This window comes from Mesocricetus auratus, unplaced genomic scaffold, assembly GCF_017639785.1.
Source record: "Mesocricetus auratus isolate SY011 unplaced genomic scaffold, BCM_Maur_2.0 Super-Scaffold_100033, whole genome shotgun sequence".
In the NCBI taxonomy this organism is placed as follows: Eukaryota; Metazoa; Chordata; class Mammalia; order Rodentia; family Cricetidae; genus Mesocricetus; species Mesocricetus auratus.
This window is the reverse complement of record NW_024429213.1, coordinates 2,525,177-2,548,086: the sequence shown is the minus strand read 5'-3', so window position 1 is coordinate 2,548,086 and position 22,910 is coordinate 2,525,177. Positions and strand designations below refer to the sequence as shown.

The following is a 22,910-nucleotide window of genomic DNA, read 5'->3' as shown; positions in this document are numbered from 1 at the left end:
AATCTGTTGACAAGAAGGAACCACTACAGCTGTTTCCAACAACACTCTTAATAAATCAGCTAAGCAAATGACTAAGACTCGCAATTGTGTTTGACTATTTTGTGTGCTGTAATTCCTTCTACCTTTCTTTGGCTTTTCAAGAAACCAAAACTATCTCTTTTGTGAGTTCTGTGAGGCCTGGGAAAAGAATGTGTATGTGGACACTGAGCCTTTCATATTAAACTGGAACCCTGTCTGCCCCATTTTAAGACTTGTGGGGGAAGGAGGTCCTACAAACCTGTGGGAGTCATCATGTTAAACTCAATCTCTTCTTTTTTGAGATACAGTCCCATGTTGCCTAGGTTGGTCTCTGTGAGTGATATGAATGAGAATGGTCCCCAGAGGCTCATATATTTGAATATTTGGTCCCCAGTTGGCAGAAATGTTTGGGAAGGATTGAGAGGTGTGGCCTTGTCGAAGGTATGTCACTGGCAGTGGGCTTTGCAGTTTCAAAAGCCCATGGCATTCCCAACGTGATCTCTCTCTCTGCCTCATGCTTGTGGATCATATATAAACTCTAAGCTACTGCTCCATCACCCTCCCTGCCTGGCACCATGATCCCACCATGATGGTCATGAATTCGAACTAACCTCCTGATCTTCCCAATAAATTCTTCCTTCGATTAGTTGCCTTGGTCATGGTGTCTTACCACAGCAACAGAAAAGTAACTAAGACAGTTTCCAACTCACTATATAGCCCAAACTGGCCACAAAGTTGCCATGGAGTCTAGGTTCATCCTGAATTCATGTTCCTTCTGCTTAAATGCCATGGGTACAGGTAGGTGTGCACTACATGCCTGCCCAAATTCTGTTCTAATAACACCAAAACTCAGCTTTTTCTGGATTTGTGATGATGTGGAGGTAGGATGAATCGTGGGTAACTTCCTCATCTAATTCTTTAGACTATGCTCACTTTAGTTTTTGTTCTATGAATTAAGAAGTAGAAACCCAAATTCTCTAAATTTAGATTAAGATGGGACTTTGGAGCTTACTTCTGTTTCTCTTCAAAAAATCAATTATCACTTGACTATTTGTCCTTCTGCAGATGCTCTTTAATGTTCTCTATCCTCTCGAATCCCAAGGAACAACATGCTCTCAGACTTACTATTTAGACAAAACTCACATGACTATAAGGAAATCCCTGCAAGTTCTATTTCAGTTAATAGCAAATATTAACTACAACAGCCAGAAAACCTACAGAAAAGAAAGTCAAAGGAGGCAAAGTCCTTTGCTTGATGGCTTGAGACAATGACTAAGGCAGTGAAGAGGGCTGAAGTCTGGGAAGGGAACACCTGTATGCTATGAATATATGTTTCTCTTATTGGTTGATGAATAAAGCTGTTTTGGCCAATGGACAAGCAGAATTTAGCTATGCAGGAACTCTGAACAAAGAGGTGGAGAAAGGAAGAGAAAGGAGAGTCGCCATGTAGCCGTCGTGGAGGCAGAACACCCGGACATCATCAGTAAGCCACATAGAGATACACAGATTAATAGAAATGGGATAGTAATTAGGAGAGTTCCAGCCAGTAAGAAACCTAAGCTATTGGCTAAACAATTGTAACTGATATTAAGTCTTAGATCAGTTATTACTTAAGCGGCTGTGGGACACAGTGGGTAAAAAAAACTGGTCCAGTGGAACCAAAACAGATGAAGAAAATCTGCCTCTACACAAATATTTGTGTCCCATACTTTGTGAGTCCCAGTTCCCCTCAAGACATCTGAGAAGATGAGCAGAGAATCTGGCCGGCTCAGATGTGACAGACTGAGACTTATGGAAACTGGAATTTGAGGGCCAATGGAGGAAAAAGATGTTAACAGCCCAAGCTTTAGGTTGGAACCCTAGATAAAAATGCAAAAAGAGAAACTAACCCTAACAGGTATTGAACCCATCTTTAAATTACCTTTCTTGCTGACAGGGTTAAGGTGGCCTGGAATCCCCATTGCTTCGGTCTAGCTGTAGAGCAGTCCTAAATTGAAAGCCATAAATCATCTCAGAAAGATGACATTATTCAGAGCATCTCAAATTATCTTCTAATTCAGTCCTTGCTCATGTATGTCACTCAGGAAAAGAAGACATACACACAGAAGATTAAAAATCTAGCTTCTAAAGATAATTTAGGAGACTGGCTTTATGACTTTGAAACAGGCAATGATTTCAGAAATAGGACACAAAAGATACTAATAAGAACAGGATCAATCACCAGATTAAGAGTTTCTGTTCTTCAGGCTAGGTGGTGGTGCACACCTTTAATCTCAGCACTCGAGAGACAGAGGCAGGTGGATCTCTGTGAATTCTGAGACCAGTTTCGTCTTCAGAGCTAGTTCCAGGACAGCTAAAACTGTTACACAGAGAAACCCTGTCTTGCAGGTGTGTGTGGGGGGGAGAGTTTCTGTTCTTAAAAAAAATAATTTGGAATTTAATTTAAAGTGAATAGATAAGGTATAAGATGGAAGAAGGTATTTTATCATACATGAAAAGCAAAAGGTACATACATATTCAGATACATAAAAGAACTCTTAGCAATCAGCAAGAAAATGCAGACATCCCAATAGACAAAAGGACAAGGAATGTAAACAAGCATTTCATAAAAGGAACATAGTTAATGGCCAGTAAATGTGTGAAGAGAGTCCTCAATTCTATGAACTGTCCCAGAAACATAAACTAAAGCCACAGTAAAATACGCAATACTAAAAGTTAAAAGACAGCAACAACAGCAAGTGGAGCAACTGGACCTTTCAGACACCAGGAATGTGGGAAATAGTAGCACCGCCTTGGAAAACTGTCTTCTAATGCTGAACCTACAATGTCTTATGCCCCAGCAACTTTTATCCTAGCTACAGTCCCACTGAAAACATACACACAACACATCAAAGACATGTATGTATAAGAATATTCACTGAAGTTTTCTTCAAGTGGTAAACAATCTGATGTTCATTAATAGAATGATAAATTAACTAGAGATAAACACAACATGGACAAATCATACAAATAAACCAGACATGAAAACAGGTATACACTATATAACTTCATATATTTGTGTGTGTATGTAAATATATATATACTATTTTCAATTATATATGTATATAATATAAAATATAGTTACATAAATACATAAACAAATATTTTTATGTATTTAGGTTACATATAATTGAAAAAGAAAACCATTAGATGTTACTAAAGTTAAAAGACTGAAAAAAACTGACTGTGGCTACACTTGGTGAAGACAAAAATACTACCTTATGCTAGTTTTTTGTGTTTCCTGACTGGTTTAATGTTAAACAAGTGTGTTTATTTTGAGACAGGGTCATATATAGCTCAGGCTAACTTTGAATTCATTATGTAGTTCAGGTTAGGCTTTATCTTCCAGCCCTACCACCATCTCTTGAGTGCTGGTATTACAGGCATATGTTTCCATGGTTGGCTCTTAGTGTGTATTGACTGAGAACAGTTATAATTCATGTATGTTTCTTTTCATCTATTATGCTTTGGGAAAATATTGCTTTTATATATTCGATGTCTTCAAAAGTATCTATAATAAGCCATTTACTCATTTGATCACTACATCAATACAAAATACCACGAAGGTTTAACTGTCCTGTCTTTAATTAGACTTGACAAGAATAGTGTGTTCCCTGCATGTAGCCCTATTTTCTTAGTATAAGATTAGACATAATTGGCCAAATTTAACCAATAGGAATCATCCTCACCACAAGGATGGCCCAAGCCTCCCCTCCCTTCCTGACTTCAGGGCAGGCCACTGTATACTTTTAATAGCTTATATACAAAGGCACCTTCCCTGGACACAAAGCTTTTGAGGGCCATGTCTGCCAGGCTATGGGTTACCCACTGAACTGAAATGTTCACATTCCTCTTGACTGGAGAGATGGTCACCATGGCCACCTATGTATGGTTGAAAGATCCCCTTGTCCCAGAAGACTGAGTATACCTGTTCAATGCATGTCACCCACTGACAATTCAACAAATGGATGTTGTCACCAATGATCACAGGGGAAGACAAAAGGATACTTGTGATCAAAGCTGTACCATAGCCTGAATATCCATGCACTTTCCTGCTTTGTCCGGCTTCCTCCAACAGAATCCAGACCATCCTAGAACAAACCAGAGAACACTGATTAGGAAAAGGGGCAATGAGAGAAGGGGAAAGACTAGTTTTGAAACTGTAACTGTTGTGTTTAACCCAGAGTCTTGTATGAGCTAGGCAATTGCTCTCAACATGGGTTCACACAACTACAACTTTCCCAGAGCTAGAGCTCACAGTGGAGCACAACAACAGTTTCAAAGACGCAGCTCAGTGATAGGGGATTTATGTAGCATGCACAGAATATTGAGTTCAATTCCCAGAGACACACATGCAGATAGAGAGAGAGGCTATATTCTAACAGAGATCAAACAATCACAAAAGGAAAAAATCAATTCCCAAAGTAAAAAAGTCTAGTCTTGTTTGTAGGTAGATGAAGCCAATATTAACATAAAATCTATTTTGGCAGTTTTATTTTAATTTCCCTCCAAGTACCTTTCAAGAGTTAATTACCTTACAGTGGTCTAGATCCTTGCAGGCCAAAATTGTGCATCGCCAATAGTAAAGAAAGCTTGTGTAAAATGAACATTTCAGGTTTCCCAGCGTTGGCCTAGATAAATAATGCTAAATTTCCGGACAAACTAGCCTAAGGGCTCTTTGTGGTCCTGGCCTAGATTTCCAGGTAACAGAACTACTTATCTCTCTACTAGCTTTATGGGTCAGTGCCTAGAGAAATAGGAGTCAGACTAGCAATTATGGGATTTTTATCTATTATGAAGTAGCCAGTTCCATGTCATTGCTATCAAATATCCTCACCATTTAATTTTCAATATCTGTAACATCAGACATTCACTTGAGGTTTAAGATGTCTTTTCTACATGATTATTTTATAAACAGTACAATTAATATCAAATTAAATTGACTTCAGCAGTTTGAAGGTACTGCTTACATTCTATATTGTAGATGAAACACACCTATTTTATCATCATCCTCTTTAACACTACAGAGAGAGGCAAGTCTGAAAGTCAGGAACAATCAACAATATATACTAAAACTTGAAACAAAGTTACAAGTAATTCTAAATCACAGTGAGTGTAATTCTAGAGTAGTAACAAAGTTAGTCAGGGCTATTTGAGAAAATGAGCATACAGAATAGCTTTCTTTATTTTTCAATAGTATCTAGTCTGCTCAAGTCACACATAACCTGTATATGTCATCTAGTGTATTATTGAACTAGAAGACTTCTTAGGTCCTTTTTCCAATTTTTATTTAAATTAGAAACAAGCTTGCATCACATGTCAATCCCAGTTCCCTCTCCCTCACCTCCTTCCCAGCCCCTCCCACAAGGCACCCCCAGCTCCTCTCCCAATCCCCACTCCGATCTCCAGAGAGGATGAGGCCCTCCATGGGGGATCTCTAGAGTCTGTCATTTCATCCAGGGCAGGACCTAGGCCCTCCCCCATGTGACCAGGCTGAGAGAGCATCCCTCATTGTGGGATGGGCAGCCAAAGTCCATTTGTATGTCAGGGATAAATACTACCCAAGGCTTCATAGATTGCCTAGGCCTCCTCACTGACACTTTTGGCAATTTTTACTGTGTTGATCCTACCTATCCAACACCATGGGAGATCTTTCCATTTCCTGGTGTCATCTTTAATTAAAGACTCAAAGTTCTTGTGATACAGGTCTTTCACTTCTTTGGGTAGCGTTACCCCAAGGTATTTTATGTTGTTTATGGCTATTATAAAGGGTGATGCTTCTCTGATTTCTTCCTCAGCCCTTTTATCATCTGTATATAGTAGGGCTACTGATTTTCTTGAGTTGATCTTGTAGCCTGCCACTTTGCTGGAGGTATTTGTCAGCTGTAGGAGTTCCATGGTAGGGTTTTTTTTGTGTCACTTATGTAAACTATTATATCATCTGCAAATAGTGAAAGTTTGACCTCTTACTTTCCAATTAGTATCCCCTTGACCACCTTTTGTTGTCTTATTGCTCTAGCTAGAACTTCAAGGACAATATTGAAGAGGTATGGAGAGAGTGGAAAACCTTGTCTTGTTCCTGATTTTAGAGGAATCGCGTTGAGTTTCTGTCCATTTAGTTTGATGTTGGCTGTTGGTTTGCTGTATATAGCCTTTATTATGCTTAGGTAAGTTCCTGTTATTCCAGATCTCTCCAAGACCTTTATCATGAAAGGGTACTGGATTTTGTCAAAGGTTTTTTTCAGCATCTACTGAGATGATCATGTGATTTGTTTCTCAGCTTGTTTATATGGAGGACTACATTGATGGATTTTCATATGTTGAACCATCCTTGCGTCTCTGGGATGAAACCCACTTGATTATGGTGGATGAGTTTTCTGATGTGTTCTTAGATCCGATTTGCAAGTATTTTATTGAGTATTTTTGCATCAATGATCATGAGGAAGTTCTCTTTTTTAGTTGTGTCTTTGTATGGCTTGGGTATCAAGGTTATTGAAGCCTCGTAAAAAAGAGTTTGGCAAAGATTCTTCTGTTTCTATTGCATGGAAAACTTTGAGGAGAACTGGTACAAGCTGTTCTTTGAATTTCTGGTAGAATTCTGCACTGAGGCCATCTGGACCTGGGCTTTTTTTTTTTTTTGGTTGGGAGACTTTTGATGACTATGTCTATTTCCTTAGGCATTATAGATCTATCTAAATTGCTTACCTGTTCTTGATTTAATTATGGCAAGTGATATCTATCCAGGAAATTGTTCATTTCCTTTAAATTTTCTTTTTTTTAATTGTCATTTTTTTATTTTAATTTTAAATAGCTTGTTTTACATGTCAATCCCAGTTCCCTCTCCCTCCCCTCCTCCCGCACTCCCCTTCCCCCCAGCTTCCAACCCTATTGCCAAATCCTTCCACATAGGGGATATCTAGAGTCTGTCATTTCACTCTGGGTAGGGTCCAGGCACTCCCTTAAGAGTCCAGGCTGAGAGAGTATCCCTCTTTGTGCTATAGGCACACGATGACTATTTGTATTCCAGGGATAGACACTGATCCACAGCTCAGGGCCCCATAGGTTGCCCAGGCCTTCTCGCTGACACTCACATTTGGGGGGTCCAGATCAGTCCCATGCTGGCCTCTCCACTGTCAGTCTGGGGTCCAAGAGCTCTCCCCTGTTCAGATCAGCTGTCTCCTTTAAATTTTCAAATTTTGTGGAGTATAGGTTTTCAAAGTATGACCTGATGATTTCCTCAGTGTCGCTGTTATGTCCCCCCTTTCATTTCTGATTTTATTAATTTGTATGGTCACAGTCTGTCATTTGGTAAATTTGGATAGAGGTTCGTCTATCTTGTTGATTTTCTCAAAGAAACAACTCTTCATTACATTGATTCTTTATATTGTATTCCTAGTTTCTACTTTATTGATTTTAGTCCTCATTTTGATTATTTCTTGGCATCTACTCCTCCGGGATGAGTTTGCTTCATTGTGTTCTAGAGCTTTCAGTTGTGCTGTTAATTCTCTAGTGCGACTATTCTCCAGTTTCTTCATGTGGGCCCTTAGTGCTATCAACTTTCCACTTAGCACTGCTTTCAAAGTGTCTCATATGTTTGGGTATGTTGTATCTTCATTCTCATTGAATTCTAGGAAGTCTTTAATTTTTCTTTTATTCTTCTTTGACCCATTAATGGTGCAATTGCGCATTATTCAATTTCCATGAGTTTGTAGGGTTTCTGCAATTTGTGTTGTTGTTGAATTCTAACTTTAATGCATGGTGGTCTGATAAGGTAAATGGAATTATCCCAATTATTTTTTGTACCTATTATGCTTGATATGTTGCTGAGTATGTGGTCGATTTTTAAGAAGGTTCCATGTGGTGCTGAGAAGAAGGTATATTCTTTTGTGTTTGGATGGAATGTTCTATAGATGTCTGTTAAACCCAATTGGGTCATAACTTCTATTAGTTCCTTTGCTTATTTGTTAAGTTTCTGTCAGGCCTGGGTCTGTTTACAACCCGCCTTCGGTGATCTGAACACAACTAGCCGAGGCCAGGGTACTGTGCACTGCAGCTCCCATCCCAGCAGGAGCCACCCCACCCAGAGACTGCCAGCATCCAAATCCCATTCTCCACCCATGGGACATGCGAGGTAAGCATGGGTCTGTTTCCAGCCTGCCTTCAGGTGCCCTGAGCAGAACGACCAGAGACCTGGGGATTGCACAAAGTCCTGACAGGGTTCAGCCTCCCCAAAGATTGCCAAGGCCCTGGTACTAGGTCAGCCTCCACTGATGCAAGAGGAAAGCCACCAGAGTATTGAACCTGCTCACAGCCACTGGATGGGAACCATGGTCACATACCCACCAGGAGAGGAAGAGACTCCTTCTGTACCCATTGGAAGAAATGATGGGAAGGAGACAATATAAAAACATTCAGCAACAGAAAAACCAATACGACACCACCAGAGTTGAAATACTCTATACCAGCAAGACCTGAATACCCCAATGAAGATGAAGCAGAAGAGAAAGACCTTAAAAACAACTTCATAAAAATGATAGAGGCCCTCAAAGAGGATATGAATCCCTTAAAGAAATGGAAGAAAAAACAAAGCAAAAAATCCAACAAATGCAAGAAACGGAACAAAAGACAAAGCAAAAATTGCAAGAAACAATTCAGATAGTGCAAGGTTGAAAGTTGAAATAGAGACAATAAAAAACACAGTCTGAAGGAATTCTGGAAATATAAAAGCTAGGCAAATGGTCAGGTACTACAGATACAAGCATAAACAACAGAGTACAAGAGATGGAAGAGAGAATCTCAGGTGTTGAAGATACACCAGGGGAAATAGATTCATCGACCAAAGTAAATCTTAAGTCCAACAAATCCCTAACACAAAATATCCAGGAAATATTTGTGAAAAGACCAAATCTAGGAATAATAGGTATAGAAGAAGGTGAAGAAAGCTACCTCAAAAGGGCAGAAAACATATTCAACAAAATCACAGAAGAAAACTTTCCCAGCCTTAAGAAAGATATGCCAGTGAAGATACAAGAAACTTACAGAACACCAAATAGAGTGGACCACAAAAAAGTCCCCTCACCACATAATAATCAAGACCCTAAACATACAGAATAAAGAAAGAATATTAAGAGCAGCTAAGGAAAAAGTCAAAGGCAAACCTATCAGAATTACACCTGACTTCTCCATGGAAACTCTGAAAGCCAGAAGGTCCTGGATAGATATTCTACCAACACTAAGAGACCACGGATGCCAGCCCAGACTGCTATACCCAGTAAAGCTTTCAATGACTATAGATGGAGATAATAAGATATTCCATGACAAAACCAAATTTAAACAATGCGTATCCACTAATCCAGTCCTACATAAAGTTCTGGAAGGAAAACTCCAACCCAAGGAAGTTAACTACAACCAGAAAAACATAGGCAATAGATAATCCCACACTACCAACACCCAAAAGAAAAAGGGGTAAAATTCCACACACAATTCCACCAACAACAACTCCAAAACAAATAAAAATGAGCAATCAATGGTCATTAATATCCCTCAATATTAACAATCTTAACTCGCCCATAACAGGCTAACAGAATCGATTCAAAGAGAGAACCCATCCTTCTGCTGCATACAAGAAACACACCTCAACTTCAAAGACAGACATTACCTCAGAGTTAAGGGTTGGGAAAAGATTTTCCCAATCAAATGGCCCTAAGAAGAAAGCGGGGGTAGCAATCCTAATATCTAACAAATTAGATTTTAAACTAAAATCAATCAAATGAGATGAAGGAGGTCATTTTGTACTCATCACAGGTGAAATCCACCAAGATAAAGTATCAATTCTGAACATCCATGCCCCAAATACAAAGGCATCCATGTTAGTAAAAGAAACATTACTAAAATTCAAATCATACATAAACCCTCACACACTTATAGTGGGAAATTTCACCACTCCACTCTCACCACTAGACAGAATAGCTTTCTATATGACATGAGCAAGCACTATTTAAATTCCACTGTGTGGGGTCTCTTTCCCTCTTGGCCTATTGGCCACCAGGTGGAGAGGGAAAAGAGGCAGAATTGGATACAGTCCTCCTTCACACATACACCCCAGACAGATTTCGGTGAATCACCTCAATTTTATTTCAGAGCATAAGGAATATATAGGATTGGGGAGCCTGGGACAAACCCTAATTTGCATTAAGTGGCACACTCCTATCAAAGGGCTTAGTATGTGGCAGTAGGGTCCTATAGCAGAGTCCCTAGCACGTGGCTTTTCAGCAGGGATCTGTGCCAAGGGTCAAGCTAAAGATGAGTGGGGTCTGGTTTCACAGAGAACTTTAGATAAGGTCAGTCCTCCAGGCCCAGGGACGTTCTCCAGATAAGGGCAGGTAGAGGCAAGAAGCTCTGCTGGAGGGAGGGAGCTCCATTTTGCCTATTGAGATAAGCTGCTAGGCCATGGGGAGGCAGAAATCTCTGACCAGTCAACAATGTCTTCTAACATTCCACCATCAAAACTCATTTAAAAAATAGTTGTCGTGGTATCTGAGGGATGCTTACCAATGGATATGGAAATGGTCTAGCTAAATATACTCTCTGTGGATAAGAAATATACATTAAGGAAAAACTGCACAGACTAATTTTATTCCATGTTTATAAAAACAGATGGCAGAAAAGGGACAGAAAACAGTCTCTATTTGCTGATAATGATTGTTCCTCTGAGTGATGTCTAACTAATGACAATGCTAGAAAGATTTCAAAATGCTGTACGATTGACTGGAAAAGATAAGCCTTTCTGTGGAAAAATCAGAAATGTTTCTTCATAAATTTTTTTAAAAAGATTTACCCCCTCTGTGTATATGTGTACGTGTGTGTATGTGTGTGTGTGTGTGTGTGTGTGTGTGTGTGTGTGTGTGTGTGTGTGTGTGTGTGTGTGTGTGTGTGTTGGTACCCATGGGCCCTCTGTGGCTGGAGTTATAGATGGCTGTGAGACATGCCATATGTATGGGTACCCTGAACTAGGATCTTCAGAGCAGCAAGTGCTCTTGCCTGAGGAGCAATCTCTCCACTCACATAAAATTTTACTAAAGAAAAAACTAGGAAAATGATAAACACCATCAACAACATTGAAACCAGGGCTGCTGCTTCTTCTTCTTCTTCTTCTTCTTTTGTTTGTTTGTTTTTTTTTTTTTGGTTTTTCGAGACAGGGTTTCTTTGTGGCTTTGGAAGCTATCCTGGAACTCGCTCTATAGATCAGGTTGGCCTCAAACTCACGGAGATCCGCCTGCCTCTTCCTCCCGAGTGCTGGGATTAAACTTGTGAGCCACCACTGCCCAGCCAATCAGGGCTTCTTAAACTTTTTTCCATTCATATCCTCTTCACCTGAGAATACTGTACATATAAAATGCAAATGCTTACTGATTATAAATCATAAACTTACCCTAAAACAGTTTTTTGATATACTTATAATTCACAATTTCTAACACTAAACGATGGCATTAATTATCATACTAATGATATGGACATGCTTCTTTTAATGTACATACTGGCTGATAATTTGATACTTAAGGACACAGAGCATCTTCACCATTTTTCAGATCAGTATTTGAATTTTATAATTGTTAATAGAGGGAATGTTGTTTCCCACAAAACAGGAAAGGCCATTTTAGAAATTGGTGGAAATTCTACCTAATCCTAAGTCAAAATTCATGCAATGCTTTTCTATGAAACTCAAGGCAGCAACTCAAACTAACAAAAGGTCTTGTCAGGTCACAAAACAATATGCCTACAATGCACAAGAAAGATAACATGGCCTCAGGTTCCACAGGAAAAGTCAAAATGGAAGAAAACTGAGTCATAAGTCACAAGTATAAACTGGGGAAAACAACAGTCTTAACTTTTAAAAATGGGTGTTTAATAGTTTCTAGCTCCAAAGTGATGGTGCCAGAGGAGTGATTAGAGACAGGAAGGGCTGCAGTGCTCACATTGTGGCTCTGAGGAAATCAGGACGTTTTAACTATTCAGGAGCACAGAAGTCATGAGAGCCCTTCCTGTGGACTTGGACAGCACAGGGCTGATGGGGGGTAGCCACTGGAGATAGGTGGGGCTTCCTTCCCCTATACGTGGAGACTGGGATTCCCATTCCTTTGTTGCCCATAAAACAGGCAAAAGTTGATTCTGTCACCACACCCTTTGATAATTTTCTACCAGAAAGATGAATATCATGACTTTAGCTCAGGCTCCTCCTAGAGTCTGGCACACTCCTTTCTTCCTCTTCCTGTCTTCCATACATACCCCTTACTGGTAAACTGCTAATAGTCTTTCAAGTCTCTCCACAAGTTTGGTTTCTCTGAGAAAAGTTTCAGAGGTTAATAGGGAACTCCAAGAAGTGTAGATGTGACCATCAAAGGCCCTCTCAAAAGATGGTAGGTCCTGACTTTGCTGTTCCCTGACTTTGTGACTCTAGGCAAGTTACCACACCTTTCTGTGCTTCAGGGAATCATATTAATTAGAAAATAATATTAATAATTACCTACCGTGTGGGGACATTATGGAATTGTGATACTACAATATGACTAAGAAATATATATTTGGTCTTCATACCACTCCCTAGCACAAAACTCCTAAAACCCTTGGATTTCCTAATCAAAGAGGATCCTTTTGTGGTATTTATATTAAGTGGGGTTCAGCGATACTCGAGTTTATATTATCAAGGTCACCTTTAGAAGCTGAGAACTGGCCAGGCGTTGGGGGCGCACGCCTTTAATCCCAGCACTTGGGAGGCAGAGGCAGGCGGATCTCTGTGAGTTCGAGAACTACCAAGCGAGTTCCAGGACAGCCTCCAAAGCCACAGAGAAACCCTGGCTCGAAAAACCAAAAAAAAAAAAAAAAAAAAAAAAAAAAAAGCTGAGAACTGGTTGCCAGAGGAACCAACTGTATGATTAAGAATCAACCTTTGGATCTAACTCCAACTTATAAGATGGGAAGGGGACTGAGGATTTAGTCAGCCACTGATAGCCATTGATTTAAATCAACCATGTCTGTGTAATGGAATCTCAAACAAACAAACAAAAAACCCCTAAGTGATGGGACTAGAGAGCTTTGTGAGCAGGTGAAGTTCTAAGAGAGTGGTGTACCAGCAAAGGACATGGCAGCTCCATAGACCCCCACACACAGCTGTCTTATTTTCCTACTTACTCCATTTGCTTACTCGTAAGTTGTATGGTTTATAGTAAACTAGTAATGGAAAGCTGAGTGCATTTCTGATCTCTGTGAGCCACTGTATTGAATCAGAGCCTGAGAAGAAAGTTGTGGGCACCCCTGAGTTATTATTCCAGTCATTCAGAAGTACAGGTCACGACCTGGGACTTACAACTGACATCTGAAATGGGATTTACATGTCCATTAAGATCATCATCTGCCATTTCTCCATGGTACCTTTGAGGGCTTTGAAGAAGAAAGCTAGACAAAGAGAAGGCATTTAACAGGCTGATCAGGAGTTCTAAGGTCCTCTAGCCCTCAGGCAGCTCCTGACCCACCTAGGCTATAGTTCCTTTCTCAATTCTGAACCTTGAAACTCCTGATCCTCCTGAGAGGATGACAGACCTGCACACCATTGACTAGTTAAAGAGGTGCTGAGGAATTGCACCTGTGCACAAAGCCAGCATTCCGCCTACCCACTGACAATGGGAGGATTACTGTGCAGAAAAAGCAAGTAAGATGTTTAGCATTAGAAGTACTGGAAGTTAAGAGTTTTATAAAAGAGGTTTTGTGGGTTTTGTTTGTTTGCTTTGTCTTTCTTTTTAGGGGTACAAGAGATTATTAAAGAATCTACGATAGGGCTGAGTGAGGTGGTAGAGGCAGGCAGGCGGAACTTTGAGTTTGAGGCCAGCCTGGTCTACAGAGTGAGTATCAGACTTCCAGGACTACACAGTAAGACCACATCTAAAAACAAACCAAAAACCAACCAACCAACAAAAAAAAGAACCTAAGATATTATCTGACATGTGATACATACTCACTAAATGCTGACTCATCCCTTAAACCACGTGCTCTGTGTGTGTGTGTGTGTGTGTGTATGCCTGTACATGTGTGCTGATTAAGTATTTGTAAAATATTTAGCACAGTGTAGGACACACAGAATTTATTTTTATAGGGTGAATATCTAATTTAAAGCACATACTTGTTGGAGGAAAGTATCTAATTATTAATTTCATTGGGTTGTCTCATAGGACATCTTATACTAGGGATTCTTAATCTTTTAACCATGTTTATTACTACTTTAGAGCACTTATATATTAGAGCATTTTCATATATTCATTAAGTCCTTACTAAGTACCAGCATCATGCAGGATTCTAGACACACAACGAAAAACTTAGCACCTACTTCTTTTCAGAGAAGAACACACACACACACACACACACACACACACACACACACACACACACACACACACCAGAGAGAGAGAGACAGAGACAGAGACAGAAGGGGGGCCAAATGTCATGAAGAAAAAGAAAACTGTTCAATAACTAAACAAGGACAAGCAGTACTTTTGAGATAATTCTCTAGAACTAATAAATATTATTGTGTTCACAGAATTGTATTTTATTCTATTCTTATATAATGTTAGATATTTTCTTACTGTTCTCGCAGGGCGGACACTGGCAGCAGAACAGTGGCCACCCATATTCCTCTACATCCTAATCCCAGATCTACAGGTATGTTATACACAGGGCAGAAGGGCTCTGAGGAAGGAGCTAAGGCTATCCACGTGGTTAAGGGCAATCTCATGAGCCCTTTTTGGACAAGGAGTGTGAAAGACAGAAGGATGTGATGGAAGAGGGCGGCAAGGCCCTTGCTTTGTTGTTGCTGGCTTCAAAGATGGTAGAAGGGCTTGAGCCAGAAAATATGAGTGGCTTCTGGGAGCTAAGCATGAACCCCAGAAAACAGAAAGGACACTGCACCTCAGTCCCACTAAGGCAGAAAAGGGTGTAGAGTGAGGTTCAGAAGACCTTACACAAAACATTACAAATTGCCATATGAAAAACTAAAGTTGGCAAAGAGGAAGGCTGGAAACTCTCTGGCTGGGGCCCACTAAATTGGGTTGGCACCACTGGCTCAGGCACATAGGAAGTCCAAAGGGTCCAAAAGTAACTCACAGCAATTATAATACTAAAGTTCACCTTCCTGGTGGAGATTTCAGATGTCAATGAAACATGCAATGCATGAAGTTGAAGTATAGGGAACAGAGAATGTGTGAGAAAACTTGTGCTATGCAAATATGTTCCAACTCCCACACTATGCAAATACAAGTACCCCTCCTAAAGGTATCATACAAGCCCCAACTCTCTGAAGAGCATGTCCCTTTAAGCACTAAAATTTCTCCCTTTTCCAGCACATTCCCTCCCTTGGAAATATACTATCTCTTAATAAACCATCAGATTCTGCTGTAACCATGCCTCTGCTCAATGCTTTGGTCAGAATGCAAACACCTGGCAGCCCTCTAGAAGTGCCTCCTAAAACCTGATGTCTGGCAACCCAGTCAGGAGGTGAGATTTACATTACTAATCTCCCAAGCTGTCCACTCATTCTGGAGGCACCTGAGAGGAGCCACCCCAGATATAGGCACAGATTGGGCAGTTCAGGGCCATTGCAGTGCCCATCACTTGAAAACTCTTAGAACAGGATAATCTGGTCAAAAGCCAAGGTTAGAAATTAGACTTCACTAAACGCAAGAAAATATTCAATTCTCAAGGTACTATTCCACGGCAGCTCTCTGGTAAGGACTATAACCTTAAGGGAACCTGGGACGTTTTCCCCCCACCCCACCTGCAACAAGCATGCCTTCCTCAGCAATCCCTCCCTCTCTCCTTTCCTTCTACTCCTTTCACTTGTCCCAAGGCTGATGGAGACAGTTGGTACAGGGTGGGAAGGGTGCTCTATCTGGGCACTTACTGTTGGTCCAGACATCCAAGGTCCAGGTTACAAGCCCTGGGCATCAAAGCACTAAAGGAACCAGTTTTGCATATATCCATATGATATCAGTGGTGCAGGGACCATCACTCCCTTGCACACTACTGCCTGTCTAGACTTATCCGCACCGCAACAGTTCCACCTGCCTCCTTTCTTACACCCTTCACTAACTGCTCTATACTTCTCTACTGCTTTCCTGTGCACTGTAGACAACCCTATCCCTAACAGTAGCCTCTCAAGTAGTAAGACACTTTCTGACCAAGAAATCCTGGGAGGGGGAGATTATCCATTTTCACCTTAATGTGGATGGTAATCTGGAAGAAAAGGAAAGAAAAGACCACAGCTATTTCTCTGACAAACTTAGCCACTTGGACCTTTTTATAGTCTCTCATGAGAGAAATCTTGTTCTACTAAGTTAGAAAACAAACGGCTTCAGTGATACCCATAGTAAGCACCTGTACCTCAGTTCTGGGAAGTTACTAGAAGACATGCTCCCTGGATAAACACTAGCAATTTGTTCAGACCCTGGCCAAGTATGAGTAAGCCTAGAAGGGTTAGGGGCTCAAAACAGTGTTTCTAACTCCCTGACAGACAGGCTATGCTCAGTTCATCAGGTAGTAGGATGTAATGGGGAGATGGACCAACCCATCAGGTCTTCTTGAGGACACTGCATATGAGACAGAGGGTTACCTTCATGGACACTAGAGGCGTTCAATATAACCTGAGTGGTGAGGAGATTTGGATGAAAGGGCCTAAACTTGATCCTGCTTAAATCCCTGAGGAGAAACAGAAGCTCTGGGAGGGAAGTAAAAGATATACAAAACAGTATATCTGCTCCAAATCCTACTGACTGTCTGCTCAGAACACATACACACTCCCAGATCAGGAATAAAGTAGTTAAGATCACAACACCCCTGGAGAGCTACAGATGCAGGATGACAGTCTCCTTGCAGCAATAAAATAATTATATTAAGAAACCTGTTAATTATAAAATCAGAGGGGACACTTAAGGAAAGAAGAAAACCCTGTTGTATTACTCAACGGGCTCATTGAGGCCTTCTGAAAATTACATCCTCCACCTACCATCTTTCTTTTGGATGCTGGCCAGATCCTAAATATGAGTTTTCTGGTGCTTTGGGTTGCCTTGCTTTTTCTCTAAAATCTCCCTCCCTGACACATGGCAGATCTCCGTGCTAGTAACTCAAACAACATGGCATTTTCCCCTTGTTTCCTCTATTTTCCTCTTCTGGGTACTTGCCTGCCTTGGAATTTGTTTCTTTTTTCAATTTATTTTATGTGAATGAATGTTTGCCTGATAATATATGTATGTGTGCCGCTGGGTATGCCTGGTGCCCAAGGAAGCCAGAAGAGGGTTGTAGGATCTCCTAGAACTGGAGTTTGGGTGGTTGTGAGCCACCTTGTGGGTACTGGGAATTGAACCTAGGTCCTCTGGAAGAGCAGCCAGTGCTCCTAACCACTGAGCCCGGTGCTTCTAACTGCTAAGATAGCCCTGGAAGTTTTTCTTTTAAGCTCTATACTTGTGTTTGAGCTCCTTTTTGAGTCTTACATGTTTTTATTAGTGAGACTAAGAATCCCAAGAGGAGATGGTGATTTCCATGCTATCATTTGATAACGACAATGGGATTCCTCAAAATGTTGGTAACAATCAGGGACTGAACTCAGATCATAAAGCTAGTCAGCAAGCACTCTTACCCACTGAACCATCTTATTGATTTAACTTAAATACAAAGGTAGTCTTAGTTATATAAATCTATCAGTAGTTGTAACCTTAATCTATGTTTTGGGTTCCTTCATAGTTTTTCTTTCAGCATTGTTGGCAGAGAGAGTCCATGGTCCTTCTTAGGCAGGGACTACACTTCTCAACAACATAGAAGTAGTTACAGAAGATGTAGCACAATCCTTCAAACCCCACCCCCTAAAATTCCAGGGACTGCAGCTCTCAGAGGAGAGTTGAGGCAGGGGAGAAGGGAAAAGAAGAAGGCATGGAAGGCCTTAAAATATTAGTATATGAAAAAAACAAGCTAACAAAGAGGAAGGGTGGAAACTCCCCGCCGGTACCACTGGAGGAGGCACAGAGGCAGTCCAGAGTAACCCATGGCTCCTTGTAACACTCAAACATATACCCCTGGGCAGAGATTTAAAATGCTAATGCCATACCACACATGAAGTTGTCTGTAGAAGCATATGCTCAGAGCATGTGTGGAAAGTCTGCACTAAACACAAGCATCCAGGAGTCCTCCAGAGGTGTCCTGCTATCCCATTACCAGCCAATACCACAAGAGCAGGGGAATGAATGCCAGTGACAACTTGAATGAGCTTGCAAATGTTCTCTTAGCCAAGGCTCAGTTTCACCACACTTTGATTTGGGTTCTGAAGCAGAGAACCCAGCTGAGCCCACCATATTTCTGACTTACTGAACTTGCAGCCAATGAAACTGTATCATTTTAAGGCAGTAATTTAGAGGTACCTGACAAATTTCTGCACCCAGTAAGCCTCTCTGCCAATACAACAATCCAAATCAGACCAAATCAAACCAAATTAGAAAAAGCCCGTGTTTAATGGATACAATGTTCCCTGGTGGCCTTCCAGCCCCCCAGAGAGGAAAGAGGAAAAGGAGACCAGAAAAACCACAAATCTGTTTTCTGGGGGGCAGTTTAAATACCCTGTGGGAGTGGTCTTGAGCATCTCTGGGGAGAGAGGTTATCATTTGGCGGGCTTTCTGAGATGCAGCAGGGTTTGGAGAGAGATGGGGGAGGGAGCTTGGGTGGACCATCCACCATAACATCTCAGACTGTTTGGGTTTTTGAGTGCCAGGGGCTGGGGTGACGCTTTTACCACAATAGCACCGTGTTATAACAGCCCCCATAGGCTATGAGAGATCAAAAGAGCAAGTAAAGTCATTTGATTAGGGCCTTTCTTTTGACAAGAAAACTAACTAAGCACTTGGTGATCCATAAGAGATAGATGTGACCTCCTAAGGGAAGAGTAAGTAAGGTCCTCTATCACGGTTCCTGCCATGGTCCTTGATTCATCATCCAGTCAAGCCCAGTCCTTCAGGATAGAAAGGTGGTTTCTGTCCTGTACCTATTCCAAGAGCCTGGAAGTTCTGACAAAGTAACAGGCATTCAATAAATATCTTTCAAGTGGATGAATAAGCTCAAATTACTGCTAAGCTTCTAGAAATCAAACAAAAGTAGCAAAAAGGGAAATCAAGGCTCCAAAGGCAGCAACTGCAAGACAGAAAGAAAAAGCTGATGTCCTGGACTTTAATGCCAGCACTCAGAAGGCAAAGGCAGGTGGATCACTATGAGTTTGAGGCCAGGCTGGTCTACATAGTGAGTTCCAGGACAGCCAGGGCTATGTAGAGAGAGCTTGTCTTAAAAAAAAAGGAGGAAGGGAGGAAGGGAGGGAGGGAGGGAGAGAGGGAAGGAGGGAGGGAGGGAGAGAGGGAAGGAAGGAAGGAAGGAAGGAAGGAAGGAAGGAAGGAAGGAAGGAAGGAAGGAAGGAAGGAGAAAAATGAAAAAATGTGGTAGGACAAGGAATCAGAGAACAGTAATTTGAAAAAAAGACACTTTCAGCAACTGTTTGAAGTTTAAAATTTGGGTGGTTAAAGTATCTGATTATAGCAGGAGTGGGGGGATGGAGGGCTGGAGGGTAGGGGTGGAGGGGGTTCCAGGGACAAATGAATCCAACTTGCTCACAAAATTCTCTCTCAATGCAACTCTAAACAGCTGATTTTCACACACACACACACACACACACACACACACACACACACACACACACACACACACTTCCCTTTCCTCCACACTCCATTAGCACATCCGTTTGTGTGTGTTGGCCTTGTTGATATGATAAAGGCAGGAGTCACACTGAGTTACCAGAGGGGCCTCATCAATGAGGGATCTTCTGGAAAACTTGAGGAAGGAAGTGAATGATGTGTCAGCATGTCTAGCCAACAGAAATCTCAGCTTTGTCTGCTCTGGCATGAAAGCCCCTCTCTAATCGGATGAGAAGGTACTAACCCTGGGGGCCAAGCAGCTTGCTTCCAGCTGAGCTTGTTTTTGTTTTGGTTGCAAAGTCGCCAAGACCTCTAGAGAAACAAAACAACTGTGTTTTCAGATCTTGTTTTTGTTCCAATGAGTCCAACTTGCCAGAAACACTAAGTTGGAGTCTGCCCACAATATTCATATGTTTCCTTCATAGAGCCAAAAGTTTCAGCCAACTGCTTCTTCCTGTCTCCCACATGAGCTAATGGTAGCTTGTAGCTGTGACATTCTTTACAGCTTGGGCTTCTGCAAACAGTAAGGAAAACTGTCTTTATTGCTTTCGTTTGTTGTTTTTGTATTTTTTTTTAAAAAAACAACTGTAGTTTTCCTTTAGTCCTCTCCTCCCTGTCCGTCCCCACACACCCCCTTTGCCCCCACCCGCAACCACTCCTCCTTCACTTCTGTTTAGGAAAGGGCAGGTCTCCCATGAGTTTCAACAAAGCATGGCATATCAAGTTGCAGTGAGAGTAAGCACCTCCCCATGTACTAAGGTTGAGCAAGGCGAACCAATATGCACAAGGCCCCCACAGAACTGACTCTGGAAACACCTCCATGACTTAATGTGAAACTTGGGAGGAGAAGGTCAAGGGAATCTATGACACGCCCAGCTCCAGGCAGGCAAATCATATGCCATAAGAAAGCAGCAGAAGTCATTGTTAGCCCTATCAATGTCATCTTGGAGATGCCAGCAACCCAGAGCTGACCTGTCCAGGGTGTCAAGTCATTCATCCTACCTGGAGAAAATGCTAATTTAGCATCACTGCAGTATAAAATGCCAGAACCAACATTTAAGACTATTACTTCCCAAATATTTCCACAAATGCAATGTTCCCATGGCAAGACAGCTAATTAGTAAGCAGAAGGGATGTGAAGAGGGAAAGAGACCCTTTAATTTTCCAGTTCTGATTTCCACTTCTCACTCATTGGCACTTAGGAACTCTATGTAATTGCCCAGGCCACCTGGGACATATCACACATGGGATTGTTAAAACTGTGTCATTACTTATGACTTGTGCCTTACTTAGGCCTAATCCCTTTGTGGCCTATATGTATAAGGATTCCTTGATGATTATTTTCTCTCTACCTACACTCCTCTCTCCACCTGCAAGCCAGTGAGATTTACAAAGAAGTTTCTACTTCAAGGACAGAGTTCTGTGGAAAATAAAACTAAGTATCCAAATACATACTCTCCCCAATAGCTAAACTCAGTTACAGATGTAGGGAAAAGGGACCAGTCAAAGAAACACACCCTCAGCAGAGCCAAAGAAACACACTTTGACCCTGCAACCACAACCAAAAAAATGTACCCTGACCCTAAAACCAGTGCCAAAGGAACACACTTTGCCCCTGGAATCAGAGTCAGTGAAAGAAATGTACCCTGGCCCTAAAATTGGAGCCAAAAGGCTAAAAAGGACCAGAGAAAGAAACACACTTTGGCCCTGAAACCAGAGCCAAATCTGACCCTAATCTGTGTAAAAAAGTAACCAATCCCGGAGCAGAGCTCTAGCCAATCTGAGCTCAGCACTGAAATCAGACCAATCCCTACTCTGGAAAAACTTCCCCAGCCCCAGGAATCCCTATATAAACCATGTGTATGTTCAGCTTGGCTGGTCCAGCTGCCTTCCAATAAACTCCTTTGGATGAGCTTCGGGTAAAGATCTTCTTTTGCGGCAGCGACAGAGCAGAGCGAGAAGCGCTGTAACACTTGCCCGGGAAACCTTCCTTGGCAGAGCAGAGTTGTTACACTCTGCTCCCGGCACCCTGCTCTCCGCTATGGGCTCTCCAGGAGCAGAGCTGAACTGTAGCAACTTCGCCCGAGAAACCTCCTGCCTAGCAAAACTGCTACACTAGGCGAACATCCCCAGCTGGAAGACCCTGTCCTGCCGGAGTGGAGCTGATACACCAGAGAAGCCTTTCTCTGAGGCAAGGCTGTAAGCTGCCAAGCTTACTGCAACCTGTGGTGGTCCTTGGCTCCCGAGCTCCAGGATACCTTTCTACCTGAGCTGTGTAACACTCAGTATTCTGTGACTCCCAAGTGCCAGAATACCTGACCCACTCCTGTTCCATCCTGTCCTGACCCATCCCGGCGAAACGCTTACAAGCACCTTCAAAACCCCCAAATCAAACATGCTGAAACACTTGGGTGTGTTTATCTTCTACCATTCACGTTTGACTCATTTCTAGCCCATTCTATCTTCTGCTCAATCAACAAACCTGTGAACTTTGCTTTGACTCAGCCTCAAGTTCTTTTCTAGGATAGATAGCAAGCACCTGGATGCACCTGAGTACAGGCCCCAAGAATTCATGGGGACTCCCGGGGCCACACAGCCAGCAAAGTTGACTTGTGCCTCTTGTTAACATTTCAGCCTGCAGCTCTTAGGAGCCATACAGTAAGCAATGCTGCATGAAACCAACACAGGCATCTCATTTAATTTTTTTTTGTAGGTGCTTGAGTGCAGAGAGAGAGGCAATGTGAAACCTGGAGAATGGAGCTGCTTTGACTGGTATGGAACTATCTAGATGGAATCTCTCCTCATCCTGGTAGCCAGCTGTTCCTGGCTTGTTTTACTCACAAAATACACCACTGAAAAACCTCAATACCTCCCCCGCTTTTTGAGACTCAGAAGGTCGCCTCAGTGGAAAATTCCCCAAGGTCCCTTCCCCTAGGCAGGGAACAAGGACTGATTAGAAAGAACATCTGGTCCAGAGTGCTGATGCAGGGCATCGGCAGGCTGTTAAGTTTAATCTTGACCTTGTGGTTTCTCCAGGAAGGATGAGTTATGCCCGTGTTCTAACAATACCCCTATTGCTTGCCCAGA

The 22,910-nt window shown here is 41.8% G+C and overlaps 1 protein-coding gene across 3 annotated transcripts in view; it reads right to left on the bottom strand.

Annotated features, from left to right (window-relative positions):
* The window catches only part of Slc9a7 (solute carrier family 9 member A7), a 156,313-nt gene that overhangs the window by 21,487 nt on the left and 111,916 nt on the right, over positions 1-22,910 (bottom strand). For 2 of the 3 annotated variants that reach the window (XM_005085729.4, XM_013124984.3), the window contains one exon: positions 4,066-4,148. In XM_005085729.4, the coding sequence (XP_005085786.1) occupies positions 4,066-4,148 (83 nt within the window). Of the gene's footprint in view, positions 1-4,065; positions 4,149-11,288; positions 11,440-22,910 lie in introns of those variants that run through there. The other variant, XM_021222775.2, reaches the window with a different exon arrangement.